The 24,787-nt window shown below is 37.9% G+C and overlaps 2 protein-coding genes across 2 annotated transcripts in view; both read left to right on the top strand.

The window, feature by feature from the left end:
- Positions 1-20,910, top strand: LOC103524093 (E3 ubiquitin-protein ligase SH3RF1). The gene is made up of 19 exons (XM_026833265.1): positions 1-134; positions 4,588-4,881; positions 6,691-6,749; positions 6,958-7,072; positions 7,482-7,583; positions 8,094-8,230; positions 8,604-8,754; positions 9,112-9,171; positions 11,827-11,963; positions 12,306-12,431; positions 12,948-13,103; positions 13,733-14,146; positions 14,606-14,773; positions 15,241-15,401; positions 15,734-15,913; positions 18,177-18,384; positions 18,780-18,905; positions 19,500-19,655; positions 20,638-20,910. Exons 2-19 carry the CDS (start codon positions 4,642-4,644, stop codon positions 20,804-20,806), a joined length of 2,865 nt encoding a protein of 954 aa, XP_026689066.1. The 5' UTR covers positions 1-134; positions 4,588-4,641; the 3' UTR covers positions 20,807-20,910.
- A 2,886-nt stretch (positions 20,911-23,796) lies between these two features.
- Positions 23,797-24,787, top strand: part of LOC103524089 (vitellogenin receptor) — a 38,847-nt gene continuing 37,856 nt past the window's right edge. The window contains exon 1 of the mRNA XM_026833263.1: positions 23,797-24,015. The gene's annotated coding sequence lies outside the window, so the exon portion shown is untranslated. The remainder of the gene's footprint in view (positions 24,016-24,787) is intronic.

Raw genomic sequence — 24,787 nt, 5'->3', positions numbered from 1 at the left:
TAGAATAATTTAAATTAATTATTTAATTTTAATTACTTAATTGTTCAGTGGTTATTTAATGATAATTATTATTAGATTAATGAATTCGAGTGTTTCATTTCTTCATGCGCCTTTTCATCTTGGGAAAATTCTAGGTAAGAAAATCATTTCTTTGTATCGTGTCGGGGCTTGGTCCTACCTAGGGTGCTGGCCTGTACATTTCCAGTTCCTAGGAGTCATCAAACTTCTTGGTACTTTTTGGTATGTACTCCTACTCGCAACCTAGTCTATAGTCGGTAATTATCCAAAAGAAACTAAGAAACAGTTAATTTTCATTGAAGATCATTCGGAAAAGGCTAGGTGGAGTCTGATGTCATTGTTTGTGGGTGATTTGAAGTTTTGTAACAAAACTGGATGAGATTTCCAATGTACAAAGGTCAGAGTAGAACTGTGTTCATCAGCCTTTGTTCTGTCAGTGACCTCAGGGTCTAAAGTCTACTGTTGGCCTTTGAGCAAGTAGTGTAAATGTATAGAAAATGTGTTTCATAATGACCCAACTTAATGTCAGATAGTTAGTATGAGTAGTATGACTAATCCTTTGGTGAGTGTTCAACTAATTATCCTAACTAGAACCAGATAGGTAACTTGCCTGCATTCCATATGAAACTATGCACTTTGCATTTCATACTTTGCAAAAGTTCTGATGTAATACTTATTACGGGAGAAAAACCTTGCATAAGTATTATACTTGAACATTTTAATATTTACTCAGTTGTTGTCATGCAAATTTTTGCAAACTGTGAAGTGTAAAGTTGCTTACTTTGAGGAATGTAGGTAACCTTAATCTAAGCACTTTTGGTCTTGGTCTCAATGCTTCTAAAGTTCATGTTTATGGTTGAACTTCCAACATATTGCCTTCCAGTTACTCTTAGACTGTTTGACAGATTGTGGTTGCACAGACCTAGGTCTATGCTTTTTCAACCACACACATTCATATGGTTTGACAAACTTAAGTCTGTGAGACTGTGGTCTGTCAGATTGTCTCAGTGTGAGAGGTAGGTATAAGGCTTGAGTCTACAAAGGCGTAATCTCTGAGCCATGAACCAGAGACTGTTCTGGCATGGTCTCCAAGCATTCTCAGAGATTAACAAATACCTCAATATGAGATTAAAGACTCAGGGGTACCTAACCAATTAACAAGTATGATTAACAAAATTATCAATGAAAGAATTTTCAGAAGTTTCTTCAGACTAGAGCTGGATTTTGTTAAAGAATTCACCCTCAGATCTTTAATGTAATATTGACATGAACTTTGCATTTTTGTAAGTTGTAGGTGTACCTACAAATGGAACATAAATTGAGAGTTGGCTGACTTTAGACCTGAGGATCCAAAATGATTCATGAGTAATGGTCTTCTTGTTAGGTTTACTGTGTTTCTTTTTGTAAGTACCAAGTTTTATTAAAGCCAAGAGATTAAAGACTCAGGGGTACCTAACCAATTAACAAGTATGATCAACAAAATTATCAATGAAAGAATTTTCAGAAGTTTCTTCAGACCAGAGCTGGATTTTGTTATTCAAAGAATTCACCCTCAGATCTTTAATCTAATATTGACATGAACTTTGGGTTTTTGTAAGTTGTAGGTGTACCTACAAATGGAACATAAATTGAGAGTTGGCTGACTTTAGACCTGAGGATCCAAAATGATTCATGAGTAGTGGTCTTCTTGTTAGGTTTACTGTGTTTCTTTTTGTAAGTACCAAGTTTTATTAAAGCCAAATGAGTCAAAATCCAAACATGTCCATGATTAGCAGGCAATGTATTTTCCAGAGGCCACAAGTAAGGTATGGAGAATTTGGTGATTTTGATAATATCAGCTCTTTTTGAACAAGAAGAGACACATCAACACCCAATAAGGTACTTTCCATTAACACATACACAACCAGTTCTGTCACTGCTGGTACAACTCATGTCTGTACTCATTGGACTGGTTGGGTCATTGGTGGTAGGTATTTGCAGGGAAGCATTTGGTTTCATATAAAATATCTTGCCACAAGTAAGGTATGGAGAATTTGGTGATTTTGATAATATCAGCTCTTTTTGAACAAGAAGAGACACATCAACACCCAATAAGGTACCTTCCATTAACACATACACAACCAGTTCTGTCACTGCTGGTACACTCATGTCTGTACTCATTGGACTGGTTGGGTCATTGGTGGTAGGTATTTGCAGGGGAGAATTTGGTTTCATGTAAGTAAAATATCTTAGAGGGAAATAAGTAACAAAATCACTGGTTGTGTATGTGTTGAGGTGTTGGGTCCCCACAAGAACAACAGATAGTAACCTATTGTCTTTTGGTGGCAAAGAACCCTGTGTATGGCAAGCACTCACCAACTCACCATACTCCAAATGTGATAGTTAGGTATTATTTATTACAAGGGCATAGTTTGATGTAAAAGAAAGAAGAAAATAACACTCATTACTTAGTTCCTGTCTTTTTTCTTAGAATGAAGAAGTCAGCATTATGTACATTTTTTTTTTTTTTCATATTTCCTGGAAACAGGGAAGTATGAGTGTTTCAATGTTTTCAATATTTCATTGTAGTAAAGCTAAACAGAGTACTTCATACATAAATATGTTTACTTGCCAAATGTGTTGGCATGTGTTGGGAATCAAACATGATTGAAAACATTATATGTTGGAATAAAGGAGACAAACACTCACAATGTTCTACATTCTACACCAATTTAATTTTTTTCTCTCTCATATTTTAATATCTTATCTCTTTCATATTTTGTTATCTTATCTAATGTTTCCTAGATCCACACATACATACTAGTATGTAATCAAAACAAACAGTCCATTGTTTAAAAAGGCCTTGTATCTGATTGGTTCAGAATTTTACTGTTCTGAAATGTGTTCAGAAATCCAGTGTCCGTCATGATACTGTTCTATGAAATGTGTTCACAAGTCCAGTGTTCATCATGATACTGTTCTATGAAATGAGGTTTTTACTTTCCGTGTCCACATCAGAAGTAGGTAATGTTTTCAACTTTTCAAACAACCTGTGTACTTAACTGAATGGATATCACATAATCACACTAGCCTTGTACACTCAATTTCCTAGGTTCAATTCCTCAGGTATAAAATGAATTTTAAAAATTGCCGCCGGGACAGCTATCTCACGTCGTCCGAGCTCATCTCAGCCCTGTTCATAACCACGGCCTCAAAAAGACCTAACCTAACCTTATTTAAAGAAAATTATTAACTGTACACGTATTAATTTAGGTCACAGGGTTTTATTTCAACATTTTTTTTTTAACAAAATAAAGGTTGAACAAAAAGTAGTAAGGATAACTATTAGACTTACTTGGAACTTATAACTATTTGCATTGACTTTTCACTTCTAAAACGACCAAAACAAACGAAAAATGTGCAGAAAAAAACTATTGAAAACTATCGATAGTCAAGCCTCAACTATCGATAGCGTTCGATAGTCAAAACTATCGATAGTGCTATCGATAGTTCTCCTCCTCTACCAGAGAAGAAAATAGGACAGCAGAGCAGAGATGAGAAAAAAATAGTTCGTCCCGCGGATGTAATGTACATTTTTTTTTTTTTTTTTTTTTTTTTTTTTTTTTTTTCGTATTTCCTTGAAACAGGGAAGTATGAGTGTTTCAATGTTTTCAATATTTCACTGTAGTAAATCTAAACAGAGTACTTCATACATAAATATGTTTACTTGCCAAATGTGTTGGGAATCAAACATGATTGAAAACATTATATTTTGGAATAAAGGAGACAAACACTCACAATGTTCTACATTCTACACCAATTTAATTTTTTTTCTCTCTCATATTTTAATATCTTATCTCTTTCATATTTTGTTATCTTATCTAATGTTTCCTAGGTTATTTAGTTTTAGTAAATAAATGCTAGATCCACACATACATCCTAGTATGTAATCAAAACAAACAGTCCATTGTTCAAAAAGGCCTTGTATCTAATTGGTTCAGAATTTTACTGTTCTGAAATGTGTTCACAAGTCCAGTGTCCCTCATGATACTGTTCTATGAAATGTGTTCACAAGTCTAGTGTCCATCATGAAACTGTTCTATGAAATGAGGTTTTTACTTTCCTTGTCCACATCAGAAGTAGGTAATGTTTTCAACTTTTCAAACAACCTGTGTACTTAACTGAATGGGTATCACATAATCACACTAGCCTTGTACACTCAATTTCCTAGGTTCAATTCCTCATGTGCTCTAGTTTTCCCCCCGCAAGTTTTAGATGTTTTCTAAAAATAGGTTAAGGTAAAGTGATTGTTTGCCATGAAGGAAGTACAATCCAGAACGAGTTGGTTAAAAATGTCATTGATATCCCGAATTCTCTTTGGTAAGCAGGTAATTTTTAGATAGGTATGTACTTTAGTAGGTTCTTACTTTGAAATTTTCGATATTTACCTAAATAATTTAATTTGTGTGTGTTTATTAGTGGTATAAATGTTTTACTGTTGTAGGTAATCTACCTTCCTTGGAAAGGTACCAGTACCAACCTATATGTGCTGTAAAAATCTGGCTACAATTTCCACGTCCTCTGTTTCAGAGTAGCATCATCTGCATCATATTATGTCATCTCTCCACTAAGTAAGCACTAAGCATGGATGAATGGACATTGAATGATCTGTTGGAGTGTTCAGTGTGTCTGGACAGGCTGGACACTTCCAGTAAAGTTCTCCCATGTCAGCACACATTCTGTAAGAAATGTCTGGAGGAGATTGTAAGCTCACACAAGGAACTGAGATGTCCAGAGTGTCGTGTCCTAGTGGAATGCAAAGTCGACGAACTGCCCCCCAATGTTCTACTCATGAGGATCTTGGAAGGTAAGGGAACGAACCAAGCGAATTCCAACTTCTAAAGGTCTGTTCCCACTTGTCGTGAGTTTCATCCGATTTTTTCTGAATATCCTGTAAGCAATATACCTAATTTAAATGAGAGTGTTCCCACTAGGCACGACACGATTTTTCCGAAACACAAGTGGGAACGGGCCTTAACCCGACGATTTTTTTTTTTTCTCCAAGAAGTTTGATAGACGGAATTGTAACATGGAGGTCTCTTCGTCCCAAAACCAAAGAGAGAAGGAGGACAGGATAGGAGAAAACCAGCCGTTCAAAGAACGAACCTTATCTGTTTAAGATAAAGTTCACCCTAGGCGGTAATCGAACCCGCGACCTAGCGCTTAAAAGAGAGGCGCGCCTAGGCGGACATAACACATTTTACAATATGGGAAACTTTTTCCAAGGGTTGTTGTTTTAGGGACTTTAGTTTTTGCCGAATTGTAATAGCAGAATAAAAAAAAATTTCCGAAGGTATCATAGCTTTATGATTATGACAAGCATATATGCTCAACTACATTTTCCCTCTCCCCCCCCCCCTCCCAGGAGGTAAAATCCTCATTTTACCCCTGAAAAACTGAATCTTGGATAAAAAGATAAGCCCAGCATCAGGTAGGGTAAAATCCTCATTTCACTCCTGAAAAACTGAAGCACAGAAGAATATTGCAAAGTATCAGCAATGACGAGGAACAAAAGGAATGTTAATGGACATAATGATCCATGTATTGTATTCTAAGCTTCCATGGACACTGTGGTGATAAACTTGGCTATAAACATGTAAAAATAAACATGAGCACATTGTACTTATGTAGAGAATGACTCAGTAGAGTCGGTAGTTTTAGAACCCGATTCCAAAGAAACGTATTTTCACAATCCGTTCAAATCACGCTCCAGTCACAGTACGTTCAAGGAACGGTCAAATATTTTACAGGTTATTAGATTGGAGTGAGCCTACTGGAACTTGGACATTGGAACGGCAAATGTGAATATTCCCATTTGATCGTCAGTAAGGTAAGGCCTGCTGCTCAAGTTTGGTTTCCCATGTCAGGTAAAATTCCACGTGAGCAGCCGGCCTAAAAATAGCTTGTCCATTACATCACCTAGGCAAGATCAGGAGAATCGAACCCGTGACCGTCTGTATGGTAAGAAAATGGTCGCCTTTTAGCTTGGTCATCAGCTCATCAGTTATTCCCTATCCTCATCTCTCTTTTTTTTTAAGAGGTTTGACAGAGGGAACTGTAACTGCTAGGGTCTTATCGTCCCGAAATCGAAGAAAGAAGGAAGACAGGATAGAAGGAAAGCCAGCCGTTCCGAGAACGAACATTATCCCATCAGGATAAAATCCGCCCCGGGCGGGAATCAAACCCGCGGCCTAGCGCTTACAAGGCAGACGCACTACCAACTAAGCTAACTAGGCTGGCTTCCGCAAATCCTTGAAGGGGAAGGAATATTCTTATTCTTCCTACAGACATCAATTCCTGAAAGGTGAAATCATGGTGGTGTAGTAAACAAGGCACCTGGTAATAAGGAGGATGTGGGTTCAATCCCTGTTTAAGTATGGATTTTTTTTTTTCAACAGCTACTTTTTATTAGGTTTATTTTTGATATTCACAAAAACAATAACAAAGAATAAAACATTAGTGTTTGAATGAATAGCAAATAAGAATTTACAAATTTTCAAGAATAATCAAAGTTCCATCATGTACCCGATGTATGTGCCAGGGTATGGTCCTCGACATTCAATGTGATACCTACCTACTTATTAGGACTTGCTAAAATCTACAGGGACTAATGTTCGTGTGATTGTATTACAGGGTCCAGGAGGTCACCCCTATGCTCGTGCTATCTATGACTATGCATCTAAAGAACCAGGGTAAGTAACAGAACATCTTCTTTCTCACGGGAGTATGACACTACGTTTGTCTGTTTGCTTCGCGATTTCTCCCGAATAGTTTGTCCGAATTGAATGAAATTTGGCAAACATGTGGAAGATCTAGAGGACATTTGCTTGTTAGACTTATCTATTTTCTATCTTGAATATTTTAATAAATAATTTTCTGTTTCGATGTTTCACTTTGCAGTGATCTGAACTTCAAGAAGGATGACATTGTGATTCTGCGGAGGAAGATTGATAACAACTGGTTCTATGGAGAAGTCAATGGCACTACAGGAGCATTCCCCATGTCATATGTACAGGTAATGATGAGAAGATAAGATATTTAGGGTTTTCACAAACTTTCTAGCTTTTGTTTGAGTAAAGCCTCGGTGATTTGGACTTTGTATTGATAGTTTTTCTATTTTAATTTACGGGGAAAAAAATCCCATTTCGTATGACTAATATAATAATGAATATGCGGAGGAAGATTGATAACAACTGGTTCTATGGAGAAGTCAATGGCACTACAGGAGCATTCCCCATGTCATATGTACAGGTAATGATTAGAAGATAAGATATATAGGGTTTTCACAAACTTTCTAGCTTTTGTTTGAGTAAACCCTCGGTGATTTGAACTTTGTATTGATAGTTTTTCTTTTTTAATTTACGGGGAAAAAAATCCCATTTCGTATGACTAATATAATAATGAATGTGATTATTTGATTTCAGATCATGACTCCATTACCTACCAGTCATATTCCACAATGTAAAGCTCTCTATGATTTCCGCATGAATAATAATGATGAGGAAGGATGTCTCAAATTCACCAAGGTAAACCAAACAGAATAGTCGTCCTGACACTCAGAAAAAATGTGTATGGTTAACTTGAGTTACCTCAACCAAAACCAATCAAAATGCTACAAACAGTCAAAATTAAATCGCGACCAATACAGTCAGTTTACCTTAAACCAAGTTCATGCTCATGCTCAACCAATCAAATTGCTACAAACAGTCAAAATGAAATCGCAACCAATACAGTCGGTTTACCTTAAACCAAGTTCATGCTCTGATTGTAGTCCTGGCCATAGCTAAAATTTGAGTAATTATTTTATTATTTCAGCTAAATAATAATAATAAAAAAAAAATCTTGTCAACGCTTTTGCATTACTTGAAGGCACATCTATGCCTATCCAAAAACGCAAAAGTTCGGTCAGAAAATTTCCACCCTGGCCGGGATTCGAACACAGCACCTCCAGGTTGAGAGTCAGTGCTCTTGACCACTCAGCCACAGAGGTGGGCAACTAAAGGTACTAATTATAAATTAATTATTTTTCATTCTAGGGTGAAATAATCACAGTAATACGACGTGTAGATGAGAACTGGGCAGAGGGCAGACTTGCAGACAAGATTGGAATATTTCCTCTAGCCTTTGTAGAAATGAACAGTGTGGCCCGAGCTTTGATGAAACTATCTACAAAGTAAGTATAACCAACTTCTGAACAGTGTGGCCCGAGCTTTGATGAAACTATCTACAAAGTAAGTATAACCAACTTGAGTCTAACCACATTAGTGTAGCCTTATCAATTTGTTTAAAAGATCTCCCGGGCGGGAATCGAACCCGCGATCTAGTGCTTACAAGGCAGACGTGCTACATTCCAAGCTTTTGAAAGTTAATTGTTGATCCATCATGGTTGTAATTTTATCCTGCTTTTGAAGACTTTTCTTCTTTTTTTATCGAATGTCGAAAAAATCGGACGGATTTTCCATGTTTTGACTTGGACTCGAACTCTGAACTTCTAGCTCCGTACTCCAGTGTAAATATTTACAAGTCCATTATTGTTTACGTTTCAGTTCTCAACCAGGCCCGTCTCGTAATGCACCCCCGACCCCTACCCCTGCCTCTGATGATGCTACGCCCCTGATATCTACTAGTAACCCTCCTGTACCCCCCCAGTCCATAGTTATACCTGCCCTCCCCCCGCCTACACCACTCACTAGACAGGTAATTATTCAGTGTGAATTTGTGCATCAACTGTCAGTTAATCAGTTTTAAGTAAGGGACAGGTTAATAATAATAATAATAATAATCCCACCAACGACAAAAATTTATACTCTTTTTCCGAGTTCAAATATTTCAACAGGTTTCTTTCTGGTGTTCTCGTGATGACCCAGCACCTAAGTGAGCTTATTGTCTTTTCTCGCCCATCTGATGAGGAGAGGCATACTACGGGATCGGCATGCTACAACACAGACACACAAGTCTAATGTAGCAGTTGTTTCATTGCTACGAAATAAAAACGGCCGTAAAACTCTTTTAACACTTTTTTTTTACTACTCTCCATGTCTGGTTCTATTTCAGATGGCTAGCTCCGGATCCCACACGTCCCCCACCTCTCCCTCTTCCTCCTCCACCTCCTCCTCCCCCCGATTTTGAAAATTTGGACCGATTGCAATACTTTCATTACTAGTATAGCTCCGCTATACTGTAGTAATAGAAAGTAAAAATTGAAATTATTTTTCTTTTCCTCTCATGTTCTGTGAAACAGTGTTCATTTGTTCATTTTTGTTTTTGATAAAATTATTATTCAAGTTCGTATGGTACCTACCTATTATCAACAAGTAAGATTTTACCTGGTACTTCATCAAATCACGGAAAATGAGTAGGTAAGGTACCTAATAATATTTGCCTATTATAGGCAAGCAGGTTCCTACTCAAATTACCTACCTACAAATCTGCTTACCTCCAAATAATGGAAGTAGCAGTTACTTGTGCCAAAGTAATGAAGTCAGAACTTTCACAAGAGACTACCTACCTACCAACATAATATCTTTCTGTAGTTGTAGGATAGGTAGGTATGTATATGTAATAGGTATCCAAAGTAGGTACACCGTTTTGCGTTTTGTATACTCATTGATCATGAGTTTCACATTGCATAATCAAAATTAGATTAAATAGCAGGCGTCGCATAAAAATCAAGACGGATTTTTTTCCCCCTCCCCTCCCCCGCCGTTCGGAAAAAATACCAGTTTCTCGATGTTTGCCGATGAAATACGAACCTACAACTTTGATTTTTTGACTTTTTGTTGCTGAACTGTAGAATAATTTAAATTAATTATTTAATTTTAATTAGTTAATTGTTCAGTGGTTATTTAATGATAATTTTTATTAGATTAATGAATTCGAGTGTTTCATTTCTTCATGCGCCTTTTCATCTTGGGAAAATTCTAGGTAAGAAAATCATTTCTTTGTATCGTGTCGGGGCTTGGTCCTAGGGTGCTGGCCTGTACATTTCCAGTTCCAAGGAGTCATCAAACTTCTTGGTCTTGGTAGGTACTTTTTGGTATGTACTCCTACTCGCAACCTAGTCTAGTCGGTAATTGCCCAAGTTTATCTAACAAATTATCACGCAACGTAAAACTTCGATCGAATTTATTTTCAAATTAATTTTGATAGGTTTCAATACCTGCGTCTAATTTTCATTGAAGATCATTCGGAAAAGGCTAGGTGGAGTCTGATGTCATTGTTTGTGGGTGATTTGAAGTTTTGTAACAAAACTGGCTTACTGGATGAGATTTCCAATGTACAAAGGTCAGAGTAGAACTGTGTTCATCAGCCTTTGTTCTATCAGTGACCCCAGGGTCTAAAGTCTACTGTTGGCCTTTGTGCAAGTGTAAATGTATAGAAAATGTGTTTCATAATGACCCAACTTAATGTCAGATAGTTAGTATGACTAATCCTTTGGTGAGTGTTCAACTAATTATCCTAACTAGAACCAGATAGGTAACTTGCCTGCATTCCATATGAAACTATGCACTTTGCATTTCATACTTTGCAAAAGTTCTGATGTAATACTTATTACGGGAGAAAAACCTTGCATAAGTATTATACTTGAACATTTTAATATTTACTCAGTTGTTGTCATGCAAATTTTTGCAAACTGTGAAGTGTAAAGTTGCTTACTTTGAGGAATGTAGGTAACCTTAATCTAAGCACTTTTGGTCTTGGTCTCAATGCTTCTAAAGTTCATGTTTATGGTTGAACTTCCAACATATTGCCTTCCAGTTACTCTTAGACTGTTTGACAGATTGTAGTTGCACAGACCTAGGTCTATGCTTTTTCGAGCACACACATTCATATGGTTTGACAAACTTAAGTCTGCAAGACTGCTGATTTGGTTTTTTGATTTTACTTTCATGTAATGATTTAAAATCAAGACTAGAGCCCGTTCTCCCTTTATTCCCAATATAAGGTTTAACTCACCCATCCATTTATTGGCCTTGCTCGGCGTAGCTTAACATAGGTGACGCTAAAACCGGTCTTAAATTAACGACTGAAGTGATTTGATTTTGATTTTTTGATTTTACTTTTATGTAATGATTTAAAATCAAGACTAGAGCCCGTTCTCCCTTTATTCCCAATATAAGGTGTAAGTCACCCATCCATTTTTTGGCCTTGCTCGGCGTAGCTTAACATAGATGACGCTGAAACCGGTCTTAAATTAACGACTGAAGTGTTATCTAAAACTTTCTCGCTTTGAGTTCATAGGTTGTCGCGACAAATTTCGAGATCAGAGCTCATTTGTGTGAGAAAATGTGAAAAAAATCCCCCAAAAACCAGTTTTTTTGGTTCATAGGTTGTCGCGACAAATTTCAAGATCAGAGCTCATTTGTGTGAGAAAATGTGAAAAAAATCTCGCAAAAACCAGTTTTTTTGGCTTTATGGTTTTCTGGACAAAATTTGCACCACCATTTTCGTGATCCTGGTAAAGAGACCTTTAATTTGATATGTAGGTCGACCAGGTTTGGATAAGTCCTTCTATGGGGACAGACTGACGGACCGACCGACAGACGACACCGAAGCGAATACAATAGTCCGTCCACTATACCTTTTATTATTAGTAATAATAAAGGAAGGACGGACTAAAAACGGAAAAGTTCCGTCAGAAAATTTCCGCCCTGACCGGGATTTGAACCCAGCACCTCCAGGTTGAGAGTCAGTGCTCTTGACCACTCAGCCACAGAGGTGGGCAACTACTAAAGGTACTAATTATAAATGAATTATTTTTCATTCTAGGGTGAAATAATCACAGTAATACGACGTGTAGATGAGAACTGGGCAGAAGGCAGACTTGCAGACAAAATTGGAATATTTCCTCTAGCCTTTGTAGAAATGAACAGTGTGGCCCGAGCATTGATGAAACTATCTACAAAGTAAGTTCAGTCTAACCACATTAGTGTAGCCTTATGAATTTGTTTAAAAGATCTCCCGGGCGGGAATCGAACCCGCGATCTAGTGCTTACAAGGCAGCCGCGCTACATTCCAAGCTTTTAAAAGTTAATTTACTAACACCTATATCAGTTGTCACTAACATCTGTATTTATTGTCACTAATACTTGTACCTATCGTTTTGTTTGTCACTAACATCTTTACCTATAGATATGTTTTCTTGTTCGTCTCCGACACCTATACTTATCGTTTTCTTGTTTGTCACTAACACTGTACTATGATTTGTCACTAACACCTGTATGTATGTGTGTGTTTGCACTGTCTAGATCAGACTCGTGTCCTAGTAAGCTGTTAGGTCATGTGTCAGCCGAGCATAGAATGCTGAGTCCTGCAAGTTCACAGAGATCCAAACACAAGGATCGTCCCAGTGCAATAAACCATTTCTCTCCCAGGTAACAACCTTTCAAGCTTGTTGTATTAATTTTTACTATTATCAACTCCTTCTTGTTCGCCCTTTCTCCTGTTCAGATGGGGTCGGCGTTTTCTGTCAGCCTCTCAATGAGCCCTAGGGTGATTGCTTTGGGCTGACATTTGGTTTTGACTACAAAAAATTTACGAGTGGATGGATGCCCACTACATCTTTGCTATTTCTTGGGAAATTTCAGGTATCCTCCCTGTTTAAAGTCCCCAAGCCAGACCTTTTTATTAACCACAAAAAAAAAAAGTTCAAAGAGCACTATGAGGTTAATCAATGAAAAGTTGATAAAATCATTGCACCATGAGTTGTATTAACAAAAGTCGTAATACAAAAGTTGAATCTCGTAAGAACATCTTTTTAGAAAAGTTGTTGCATCCTTGAAATGTGAAAATATTCTCCGATTTTTTTTTTTTTTTTTTTTGCAACTTTAAATTTGATGAATCTTTATTGAAGTGAATTCCAATGGTAAAATGATCCATTATGTTCGCAGACCTGTTGACGCTGTGGTATCAGAATCCTCATCCAGTACTCAGCACAATCATCGCAAGTCTAACTCATTGGATGCATCATCAGCATCTAGTCCTATAGCATCAGATCCTAACAATAGGAAACCCAAACCACAACCAGTGCCAACTGTCAGAGAACGGTAAGTTTCCACCCCTTGGATGATTGATCAATTACAATTTCCACGTCCTCTGTTTCAGAGTAGCATCATCTGCATCATATTATGTCATCTCTCCACTAAGTAAGCACTAAGCATGGATGAGTGGACATTGAATGATCTGTTGGAGTGTTCAGTGTGTCTGGACAGGCTAGACACTTCCAGTAAAGTTCTCCCATGTCAGCACACATTCTGTAAGAAATGTCTGGAGGAGATTGTAAGCTCACACAAGGAGCTGAGATGTCCAGAGTGTCGTATTTTTTGGTTTTTTTTTTTTTTTTTTTTTTTTTTTTTTTTTTTTTTTAGCAACCTTTGTGCCCGAGTGGGTATCACACTAGGCTTGCACGTAGGATGTCCCGGGTTTGATTCCCGCTGGGGTCGAAGTTTTTTTGGCTCTGTGCTTGGAGTTCGGGGTGCACTCAGCCTCGTGAGGACAAGTACCTACTTTTTCGAATAGTGACCAGTCAGTGGCCTTCTTACTACATAGTGTAAAAAGATCGATGATACCATTAGATGAGATGTAATAGTAAATTAGGTATTTCGTAATGCTGTGATACCCCACAAAAGATCTTTGCTTCACCACAAAAATTCATGATTTGATTTTTGATTCCCTCTTCCCCCAGGTACTCGGCGGAGATCCTCAGTTCTATCAAGGACCCCCAGTCTGATCCCTCATCCAGTCAGACCAAACCTTCCTCCCATGGTCAAACCAACACATCCCCATCAGGCAATAACTCTACTCAAGCTCAAAGCAACTCACCCCAAACCAATGCGTCCCATAGCCAAACTAATTCGTCGCATAGCCAAACCAATTCGTCTCACAGCCAAACCAATTCGTCTCAAGGTAGCACATCTCATGCCGTTTCGTCCCCCTGTCATCAGTCACCCTCCTCCACTGCGGAATCAACAGAACTGAAGCGACAACCCAGTCTACGTTCTTATAAGAAACTCAGTGGCGGATCTGCGATAGGAAGTCCCTCGGCCCCTTCACCTTCGTCACCCCATATATCACTGAAAACACCGGCACTGTAAGTTTATTATTATTTTTGTCTGCCTTCGAGACGTTGTTAACTAGGGCTGACGAAAAATGCCAAGAAGAAGAAGAAGAAGAAGAAAGTTTTGATAGAGGTAACTGTAACAGTGGAAGTTTTACTGTCTCGAAATCGAAGAGAGAAGGACAGGATAAGAGAAAGTCAGCCGTTCCGAGAACGAACCTTATCTGTTTAGGATAAAGTTCACCCTGGTTCGATTTATATCCGAGGGGACTGAGGTTCGAATCCCAGCAGCAACATAAAGAATTGAGTTAGCCCTGCCATTCATTGTCAGGTAGACCTGACAGGTACCCCTGAACAGGTGTGTCTGTCAGGTCTACCTGATAGTGTATGGCAGCAATAATAAGTCTCTCAGGCGTCCTGTCAGGTATAGTGAATGGCCGCCATTTGGAAGACCAAATTCAAACCAATCATTTGGTGTTTATCGTATTGCAGGTACATTGCCATCTATCCATACAAACCACAGAAGGATGATGAGTTAGAATTAAGGCGAGGTTCAGTATACACAGTCACGGAGAGATGTCAGGATGGATGGTTCAAGGGAACATCACAACGTACGCAGCGCAGTGGTGTCTTCCCTGGCAACTATGTCGCTCCTGCTAAGTAAGCTATCATTTTGGACTAGATCAGACCTTTGGGGACACCATAGCGTAACTAGTGTTTCATTTTTATTATTATTTGATAGAGAGAACTCTCACTGCTAAGGTCTTATCGTCCCGAAAGCGAAAAAAAAAAGGAAGACAGGATAGGAGAAAGCCAGCCGTTCCGAGAACAAACTTATCTGTTTAGGATAAAATCCGCCCCGGGCGGGAATTGAACCGTGACCTAGCGCTTACAAGGCAGACACTCTACTCTCGAAGCGAATATGCTCTACCTGTTTGTTATTATTATTGTTGTAGCGACAAGCAAAATCCAATCAATCAGCTCTCACTTAAAAACGAAAATAAATAATTTCACTTAACCCTCTGAGTCTCAGGAGGTGTTTAACCTTTGGGTTACATCTCTACAGTTGACTAAACCGCTAGTTTTAGATCATGTAAAGTAACGCCCTGTGGTGTTTATTGTTTCAGATCTCTCCCAGCATTACAAGCACAGCTCCGAGGTTTAAGAAGTGGCTCCAGCTCCTCCCCATCCAGACCTCATTCCTCTCCCTCATCCTCATCAGCCACCTCCACTAGTGCGGAACCGCCACGTCTATCCACGCCTAAGAATAGACCCAACAGAATAGGAGGTGAGTCATTCAGGATACCTACTATCAAGTCAAATCATGAAATTCTTTGTGGTGAAGTAGAGACTCTAGAGAGGATAGACGAAATCCACCCGTTCCGAGAACGTACCTCGTTCGTTTAGGATAAAATCCGCCCCGGGCGGGAATCGAACCCACGACCTAGCGCTTACAAGACAGAACCGCTACCCTTCAAGTCTTTAAGATAACTAGGCTGGCAGAGTTGTATTTAATTTGCTAGTAAAATATGGACAATCTAAAACTAAAACGAAGTTTTTTTATTAGAATTAGAGTGTGCCAAAACAAAGTTTTTAATATTGTTATTATCATTTCCTCAGGTGTTCTATCAGCAAGTACACCCCCCGACCTTCCCCCTCGCTCTCACTCACCCAACCCCTCCTCCACCTCTACATCATGGCATGGGGGACATAGCACCACCCAGGAGACGGCACGCTCTAGTCTACTGGTTATACCTCCTCCCAATGTATCAGTACCCAACACTCCTGTATCCGCCTCTGGTATGTACATGAGTTGGGTGGAAGAGCCCCAATACGTGATAACGATAATGAAAATCCTACCATTTAAAAAAAAAAAAGAAAAAAAAAAAACAGATTTTTTTTGCCAACCCCTCCTCCACCTCTACATCATGGCATGGGGGACATAGCACCACCCAGGAGACGGCACGCTCTAGTCTACTGGTTATACCTCCGCCCAATGTATCAGTACCCAACACTCCTGTATCCGCCTCTGGTATGTACAATGTACATGAGTTGGGTGGAAGAGCCCCAATATGTGATAACGATAATGAAAATCCTGCCATAAAAAAAACGGATTTTTTTTTTGTATTGGAGAAAAAAATAATAAAATAAACCACAAAAACACAAATGTGAAAAAAGGCCAAGTTCCTATCCAACAATGTCGGCCTATAAAAGTGGTGATATCAGAAAATGATACATAAAAATTTTTTTTTTTTTTTTTTTTAGAAAACGAAAAAAATAAAATAGACCTCTCCTCTAAAATAATCCACAGATAACACAGATTACAGAAACACCATCAGACTGACTGAAACCACGGGATCGTATTCTAGGGTACCGGGTTCGATTCCCGAAAATATTATCTTCACAGTGAAGCTCGGGAAACATAAGTATAACTTATACAGGTCCTCTGGGAAACAGATATCATCAGGGTCGGCCATTGAAGTTAGGGAAATACCAAGATTTTCCGAGTCTGCCGTTAAGATTAAATAAATTCTTCACTATTTCACTAATCATATTTTGTTCTATCTCCTCCTCAGGTTTCGCTGTATCGTGCCATACCCTCCCAATAGCGAGTACGAGTTAGAGCTACGCGTAGGGGATCTGATCTATGTTCATAAGAAGCGGGATGATGGCTGGTACAAGGGAACATTACAGAGGACGGGACGAACGGGACTGTTCCCGGCCTCCTTTGTAGAATCCTTCTGAGCCTCGCCATCCCGCATGTGTTTGGAAACATGCATGTGAATATACAAAATATTCAATACCGCTGGTACCAGATGATGGCTGGTACAAGGGAACATTACAGAGGGAATATACTCTTCCTGATAGATGAGTCAAACGCCAATTATTACATATTTATTATATTAATTCAAGACCTTTTTATTGAACACTCATGTATTATGTAACATTAAGCTGTATTCACACATATAGCGTATTTTCCTTTCTTAATGTTAATGTACATTAGCTTAATTCGAATTTTTCTTTCTCAAATGTCAATGTACATTACGTTCTCCTACCTTTACATTAACTTCCCCTCCTCTCCTTTCACGAATTTTGTAATGTAGCTTTTTCTCGCATTACGATCCGCCATCTTGTTTTACATTAGGAATATAGGAAGTTTTGGCGGTAAAATTTAAAATTTCATCAGCTGATTTTTTTTATCGTCAATTTTTACCCCCACTACCAAACTTCTTCCATTTTATTATCCCCACCCCTGGAAAATCCTAATGTCAATCCGCATTAACATTACGAAAGGAAAATAGGCTTATATAGCCGACGACTCGATTGATTGACGAGGTGAATAGGTGAATCTATGTTGTCAAGGTAGTGTATGGTTTCAGTCGACATCGATCTACTTGATCGTCGGCGTCGACTATGTGTTTGCCTGCTGAAAATGCTGAATCTTAATTTCTTCAACCTTCTCTCAATTTCAACTTGGCTATGTTTTTCCTTCAGGTTTAATTATTTATTTGAGTAGAAAACATAGCCAAGTTGAAATTGAGAGATGGTTGAAGAAATTAAGATTCAGCATTTTCAGCAGGCACGAAAAACTGGGAATGCAGACTTGGCCTTAATTTTCTGATATCACCACTTTTATAGGCCGACATTTTTAGATAGGAACTTGGCCTTTTTTTCACATTTGTGTTTTTGTGGGGGATCTCACTCCTTTTTTCCAAGTGTGTATTTTTTTGAGTGAGTAACACAACTTTAACAGAGTAAATATGTGCCCTGAATTCCAAAAGTTTATCTTTAGATGAAGTCGATCTATGAAGGTGGGAAAAACTTGCCGAATCCGTTCGTGTAAAGATACACAGGTGTGCTCACTGGAACTTGGCCTGGCGCACTGCCGTGCGCTCAGATAGACAAAAAATAATAATAAAAAAAAGTTTCAAACTTTTAGATGAAGCAATCGGATTTCTTCATCTAAAAGCTCAACTTAAACAGAGTTTAAACTCACTTTGTGTACCCGACCATTAGAGTATTTGAGATTTACCTCTAACACCGAGACCATAATTATTTACAGGGGCAGAGAAGAAGAAGGACAAGAGTTCTGGAGGCGGAGTTAGTCTTATGAGAAGACTTACCAATATTACCAGTAAGAGTAAATCACCGCCTCCACCTTGCTATTCTATGGATAACCCTGTGTTTGAGGATAGCACAATATCTACTATGGCACCTCTGTCTAGCGTTACACCCACGTCTAGTGTTCATACACCCCACATTCATGTTAGGTAAGTACACCATGTTGTTTATAATGCTATTTTGGACACTTTTATTTAATAATTTGTAAATCAGGCAAATGTTGAACGATAATTCTCGAAACCGTTCGAGAATTATCGCGAAAAAACTCACTTTGTCCATTCAACTATTTGTCAATTTGTTTCACACTAACACTTGTATTAGTTATTGTTTTTCACTAACACCTATATCAGTTGTCACTAACATCTGTATTTATTGTCACTAATACTTGTACCTATCGTTTTGTTTGTCACTAACATCTTTAGCTATAGATATGTTTTCTTGTTCGTCTCTAACACCTATACTTATCGTTTTCTTGTTTGTCACTAACACTGTACTATGATTTGTCACTAACACCTGTATGTATGTGTGTGTTTGCACTGTCTAGATCAGACTCGTGTCCTAGTAAGCTGTTAGGTCATGTGTCAGCCGAGCATAGAATGTTAAGTCCTGCAAGTTCACAGAGATCCAAACACAAGGATCGTCCCAGTGCAATGAACCATTTCTCTCCCAGGTAACAACCTTTCAAGCTTGTTGTATTAATTTTTACTATTATCAACTCCTTTTTGTTCACCCTTTCTCGTGTTCAGGTGGGATCGGCGTTTTCTATCAGTCTCTCAATTAGCCCTAGGGTGATTGCTTTGGGCTGACATTTGGTTTTGACTACAAAAAATTTACGAGTGGATGGATGCCCTTCGCACTACATCTTTTTTGCTATTTCTTTAGCAAGGGAAACTTCAGGTATCCTCCCTGTTTAAAGTCCCCAGCAGACTTTTTTATTAACCACAAAAAAAAGTTCAAAGAGCACTATGAGGTTAATCAATGATAAGTTGATAAAATCATTGCACCATGAGTCGTATTAACAAAAGTCGTAATACAAAAGTTGAATCTCGTAAGAACATCTTTTTAGAAAAGTTGTTGCATCCTTGAAATGTGAAAATATTCTCAGTTGAATCGCGTAAAAACATTTTTTTAGAAAAGTTTTTGCATCCTTGAAATGTGAAAATTTTCTCCTTTTTTTTTTTTTTTTTTTTTTTTCGCAACTTTAAATTTGATAAATCTTTATTGAAGTGAATCCCAATGGTAAAATGATCCATTATGTTCCCAGACCTGTTGACGCTGTGGTATCAGAATCCTCATCCAGCACTCAGCACAATCATCGCAAGTCTAACTCATTGGATGCATCATCAGCATCTAGTCCTGTAGCATCAGATCCTAACAATAGGAAACCCAAACCACAACCAGTGCCAACTGTCAGAGAACGGTAAGTTTCCACCTTTTGGATGATTGATCAATCATCACTTTGGAATTATGTAATACTAGCTGAATTCCGTCGCTTCGCTCCGGAATCCTGCTAGTTCATCCCGAGGCATGGCCAAACTTGTAGAAAAGGCAACTATGTGTGGACACAGCTTTACATACAAACTTTCCAAGTGTATTATTGAACATTACAATATTATTATTTACAAACATGACAAATGAAGAGAAATAGCTGCCTGAAACCACCCGGCAGGGTAATATAATAGTAATCTTATGTGATCGGCATGAGTTAGGCCAGCCACACACTATCACTGCCTCATAGTGAGTGACTGACTTAGAGATCAAGTGAGTGAGTGAGTGAGGGAGTAAGTAAGTCAGTGAGTGATACTGATATGTTTGGGATTACGACTATTATATTATCCAAAAATATCAGTATTATCAAACAAGAAGTGATATGTGATCGGCATGAGTTAGGCCAGCCACACACTATCACTGCCTCATAGTGAGTGACTGACTTAGAGATCAAGTGAGTGAGTGAGTGAGTGAGTGAGGGAGTAAGTAAGTCAGTGAGTGATATGTTTGGGATTACGACTATTATATTATCCAAAAATATCAATATTATCAAACAAGAAGTGATACTTTAGGCTTTAGGTCTATCAATAAATTTCTTCGTTTGGTAAATTGGATTTTTCTTACTATCTATCTACGATTATTTTATTTCATCCCTATCAAGATACTTGAATATTTAATTTGATACTCAAATTTAGACATTATGGTAGGTATCTAAATGTTACCTATATCTCAGATCTGTTACTGTTTGATCTGAAGTCATCCCTAGGCAGACCAGATCTGGACTTTTGCATAGTTATCAAACTAAAAACATAAACGAAACTCAAAATGTTGGTCGAGAGCGAAACATTTCTCTCCCGCAGTCTCTGCACTCTGTCATATTTCACTAATCATATTTTGTTCTATGTCCTCCCCAGGTTTCGCTGTATCGTGCCATACCCTCCCAATAGCGAGTACGAGTTAGAGCTACGCGTAGGGGATCTGATCTATGTTCATAAGAAGCGGGATGATGGCTGGTACAAGGGAACATTACAGAGGACGGGACGAACGGGACTGTTCCCGGCCTCCTTTGTAGAATCCTTCTGAGCCTCACCATCCCGCATGTGTTTGGAAACATGCATGTGAATATACAATATACTCTTCCTGAGAGATTAATTCAATACCGCTAGTACCAGATGATGGCTGCTACAAGGGAATATACTCTTCCTGATAGATGAGTCAAACGCCAAATATTACATATTTATTAATTCAAGACCTTTTTATTGAACACTCATGTATTATGTAACATTAAGCTATATGCACACATATAGCGTATTTTCCTTTCTTAATGTTAATGTACATTAGCTCAATTCGAATTTTTCTTTCTCAAATGTTAATGTACATTACGTTCTCCTATTCTATTTCTATTCTATTATGGGACTGGTCACAATCTATGGTAGAGCATCCAGTGTTGCAACGTCCACCTTCATCTGTACCATCCATACAGTCAGGGTGTTTATCACACACTTGTGAATATCTTAGACACTGACCATTCTCACAGGAAAACTCGGAACATGGCAACACTGTAAACAATACATAAGTTATACATATTATTACATATTTAACTTTATTATTTTCTTTTCAAGAGGTTTGTCAGAGAGAGATTCGTAGAAGCTTGACATCCTTTAGGGCTGTTTGCCCCTACAACTAGGCTCGGGGAGTTTTTGCATGATTGATAGAGGGAACTATAACAGCAGAGATCTTATCGTACCAAAATCAAAGAGAAAACGAGGACAAGATAGGAGAAAGTCACTCACCATCTCTAGACCGTGGTGCAGTGTACCTCTGAGTACAGAGTACCATACAAAGTCATGTGCTATTCACTCACCATCTCTAGACCTGGGTGTAGTAGATGACAGGCGTGGTGCAGTGTACCTCTGAGTACAGAGTGCTGGGTTCTCATCTTCTCCCCCAGTACAATCAGGTTGATGATCACATAGCCAGGAGTTGGGTATGCATTGGTGTGACTCGGGACATTCAAACTCAGAGTGAGTATCACATGAACCACATGACATCTCATCCTCACCACCACTACACTCTGAAGTACCATTACACCTGAAAAACAAAAGGAAAAATTAAAGAACTTCGGAAATAATTCAGAAAATACTCCCTGCTTTATCCTTTGTGCTCACGCTCACAGACTTAACCTCCTTTTTTAAAATGAGTGTTTCACCACCGTTTTTATTTTGTAGCAATGAAACAACTACTAAATTAGACTCCTATGGTCTCTGTCGTAGCATTCCCATCCCGTAAAAAAAAAAAAAAAAAAAAAAAAAAAAAAAAAAAAAAATCTGATAGAAAACATCGCTACTAGCTCCAAATTTTGAATCAGTAGAGTATTTTCAAAACCTCGTTTATTATTATTATTTTAAAGAGGTTTGATAGAAGGAACTGTAACTGATGAGATCCCATCGTCCCGAAAGCGAAGAAAGAAGGAAGACAGGACAGGAGAAAGCCAGCCGTTCCGAGAACGAACCTTATCCGCGACCTATCGCTTACAAGGCAGACACTCTAGCCCCGAAGCTAACTAGGCTGGCTTTTCCACGGCTTGATATGCTTGTCAAGAGGCAATATTGTGTGAGATCAAACTTTAAGGTGGCTACACACGATTAATCTTGCAGTACTGCAAGCTTGATCGTCTGTAGCCACCCTTAGATAGAACATGTCTACTTAGAATTTTAATTTAATAAAAGAAAATTGTAATATTTTTACCCTTATAATATTTGCTGTGTATGTAATTTAAACCATGAACAAATCACTGTGACTAAATATATCCAACATGAAAATGATACGGCTTGTGTTTTTCCTACCAGTTTCTTCGAGGTACGCTCTATTTTTTATTGGGGAAAAAGAAAAAAAAAATATGGCACAAGAAATTTTTATGTCTCGTAAAAAAAAAAAAAAAAAAAAAAATCATCTTACAAATGGTCATCCTTTAGGTAGTTTAAGTTGTTTAGATAATTTTTTTCGCGGTTCTGGGATTCGAACCGCAGTTCCTTCCTTTCTGAAGCTAACATCTTAAATGCAAGGTCCTCAAGCTAAAACTTTGAACTCTCTTCGTTCAATCATGGAAAGTATACCTGGTTACCTACCTACTTCATGATGGGTTGTTTGTACTCGTCAATTTCAATCATCTAAATTTTATGTTTCACTTTGTTCTGTAGGTTTTACATAATATTGGATCTTGCATTTCCGAACGGCAGGGGATAACATCAGGTCCTTTATTTAGGGTCACAGGTCAATATTTAGGACACCACTAATCTTAATAATAGTGGAACCAAACCTTCAAGCTTAGGTTGACTCGGTGCCTGTGTCATAGCATGCTCATCCCGTAGTATGTCTCTCATCACTCTCATTAAAAGGAAAAAAAAAAATCGTAAATTTCTTTTCTCCCCTATTAGGTGTTGGGTGAACACAACCAGAAATGATACCAACGTTTCTTTACCTAAGGAATCGAACCCGGGACCTTCTCTATGGGAGACAGCAATAATATATTTCCCTAGCAACATTTTTGGTTGTGTAATTGTTAGCCTTACGATGTACCTAATGTTTTGTTAGGGTTGGTTGTACTGGATGTTCCCCCATAACCCCGTGCCTGGTTTATTCTAAAGAAGAACCTGTGCTGATTACTGTACTACAAGTTTGTCTGTTCCATAGCAAAGGTTAACACTAGTGATAAGTTCTAATTTAGATCAACTATTTTCTTCCTAGGTATCACCCAACACCTATTCTTCCTTACTTTATAGATCATGTAAATCATTTGCGTATTCAAAATCTTGTGTGTTAGGAATTCTTTTTCGTTATTTTTTATATTTTACATTTTTGTGCTCCAATTAAATTGGTTTATCTTGTTTTCTTTTATTGCTTTTTTTTTATAATTTTAAATCCGTTGTTGTTTAATTGTTGATAATTTTTTATTGTGCAGAGATTTGTTTGTTTCGTTCATATTTTTGATGACCTGTTTTCGTGATTTGGCTGTAAACACCTATTCTTCCTTACTTTATAGATCATGTAAATCATTTGCGTATTCAAAATCTTGTGTGTTAGGAATTCTTTTTCGTTATTTTTTTTTTATATTTTACATTTTTGTGCTCCAATTAATTGATTTATCTTGTTTTCTTTTATTGCTTTTTTATAATTTTAAATCCGTTGTTGTTTAGTTGTTGATAATTTTTTATTGTGCAGAGATTTATTTGTTTCGTTCATATTTTTGATGACCTGTTTTCGTGATTTGGCCGTACCTTTTATCTCGAAAAGTAAGTTCAATATCAATACCTATGTACTTACCATATTGTAGCAAAATAATCTGCGTACTGAGGTCGGAACTTGGCCTGTAGCACTGCTGTGTACCTAGATGTACGGGAATGTACGTGGGCTGGGGTACGTTTTTTATAGGACTTCTTACTCCTAGCAAACTCTTAGAAAAAATCGTACCTAATCTTGTCAAATTTGGTTTACAGAGATTAATCTATCCCCTTACCATATTGTAGCAAAATAATCTGCGTACTGAGGTCGGAACTTGGCCTGTAGCACTGCTGTGTACCTAGATGTACGGGAATGTACCTGGGCTGGGGTACGTTTTTTATAGTACTTCTTACTCCTAGCAAACTCTTAGAAAAAATCGTAATTAATCTTGTCAAATTTGGTTTACAGAGGTTAATCTATCCTGTACCTTCTAACTCTTGATGATGGTCCTTCTTCTTTTACACATGGTTACTTTTTCAGTGGGATAAGTGCATACCTCTATCCTGTACCTTCTAACTCTTGATGATGGTCCTTCTTCTTTTACACATGGTTACTTTTTCAGTGGGATAAGTGCATACCTACCTATGTAGGTACCTAAGCTTTTTAAACCAGTTCGGATAAAATAAGACTTTATTATACCTGTATAATGTTCTATGCTGTATCTACCTATGACAAATACACGATCTATAACTCTATTAATATGGCCCCAAGCTTGAGAAAATTCGACCGCTAGCAACACAGATTTCGTTCCCATAAAGCTACAAATACACGATCTATAACTCT

This window comes from Diaphorina citri, unplaced genomic scaffold (assembly GCF_000475195.1).
Source record: "Diaphorina citri unplaced genomic scaffold, Diaci psyllid genome assembly version 1.1 scaffold87, whole genome shotgun sequence".
In the NCBI taxonomy this organism is placed as follows: domain Eukaryota; kingdom Metazoa; phylum Arthropoda; class Insecta; order Hemiptera; family Psyllidae; genus Diaphorina; species Diaphorina citri.
Note: the sequence above shows the minus strand (reverse complement) of the source record. Positions and strands in the feature narration are given on the sequence as shown.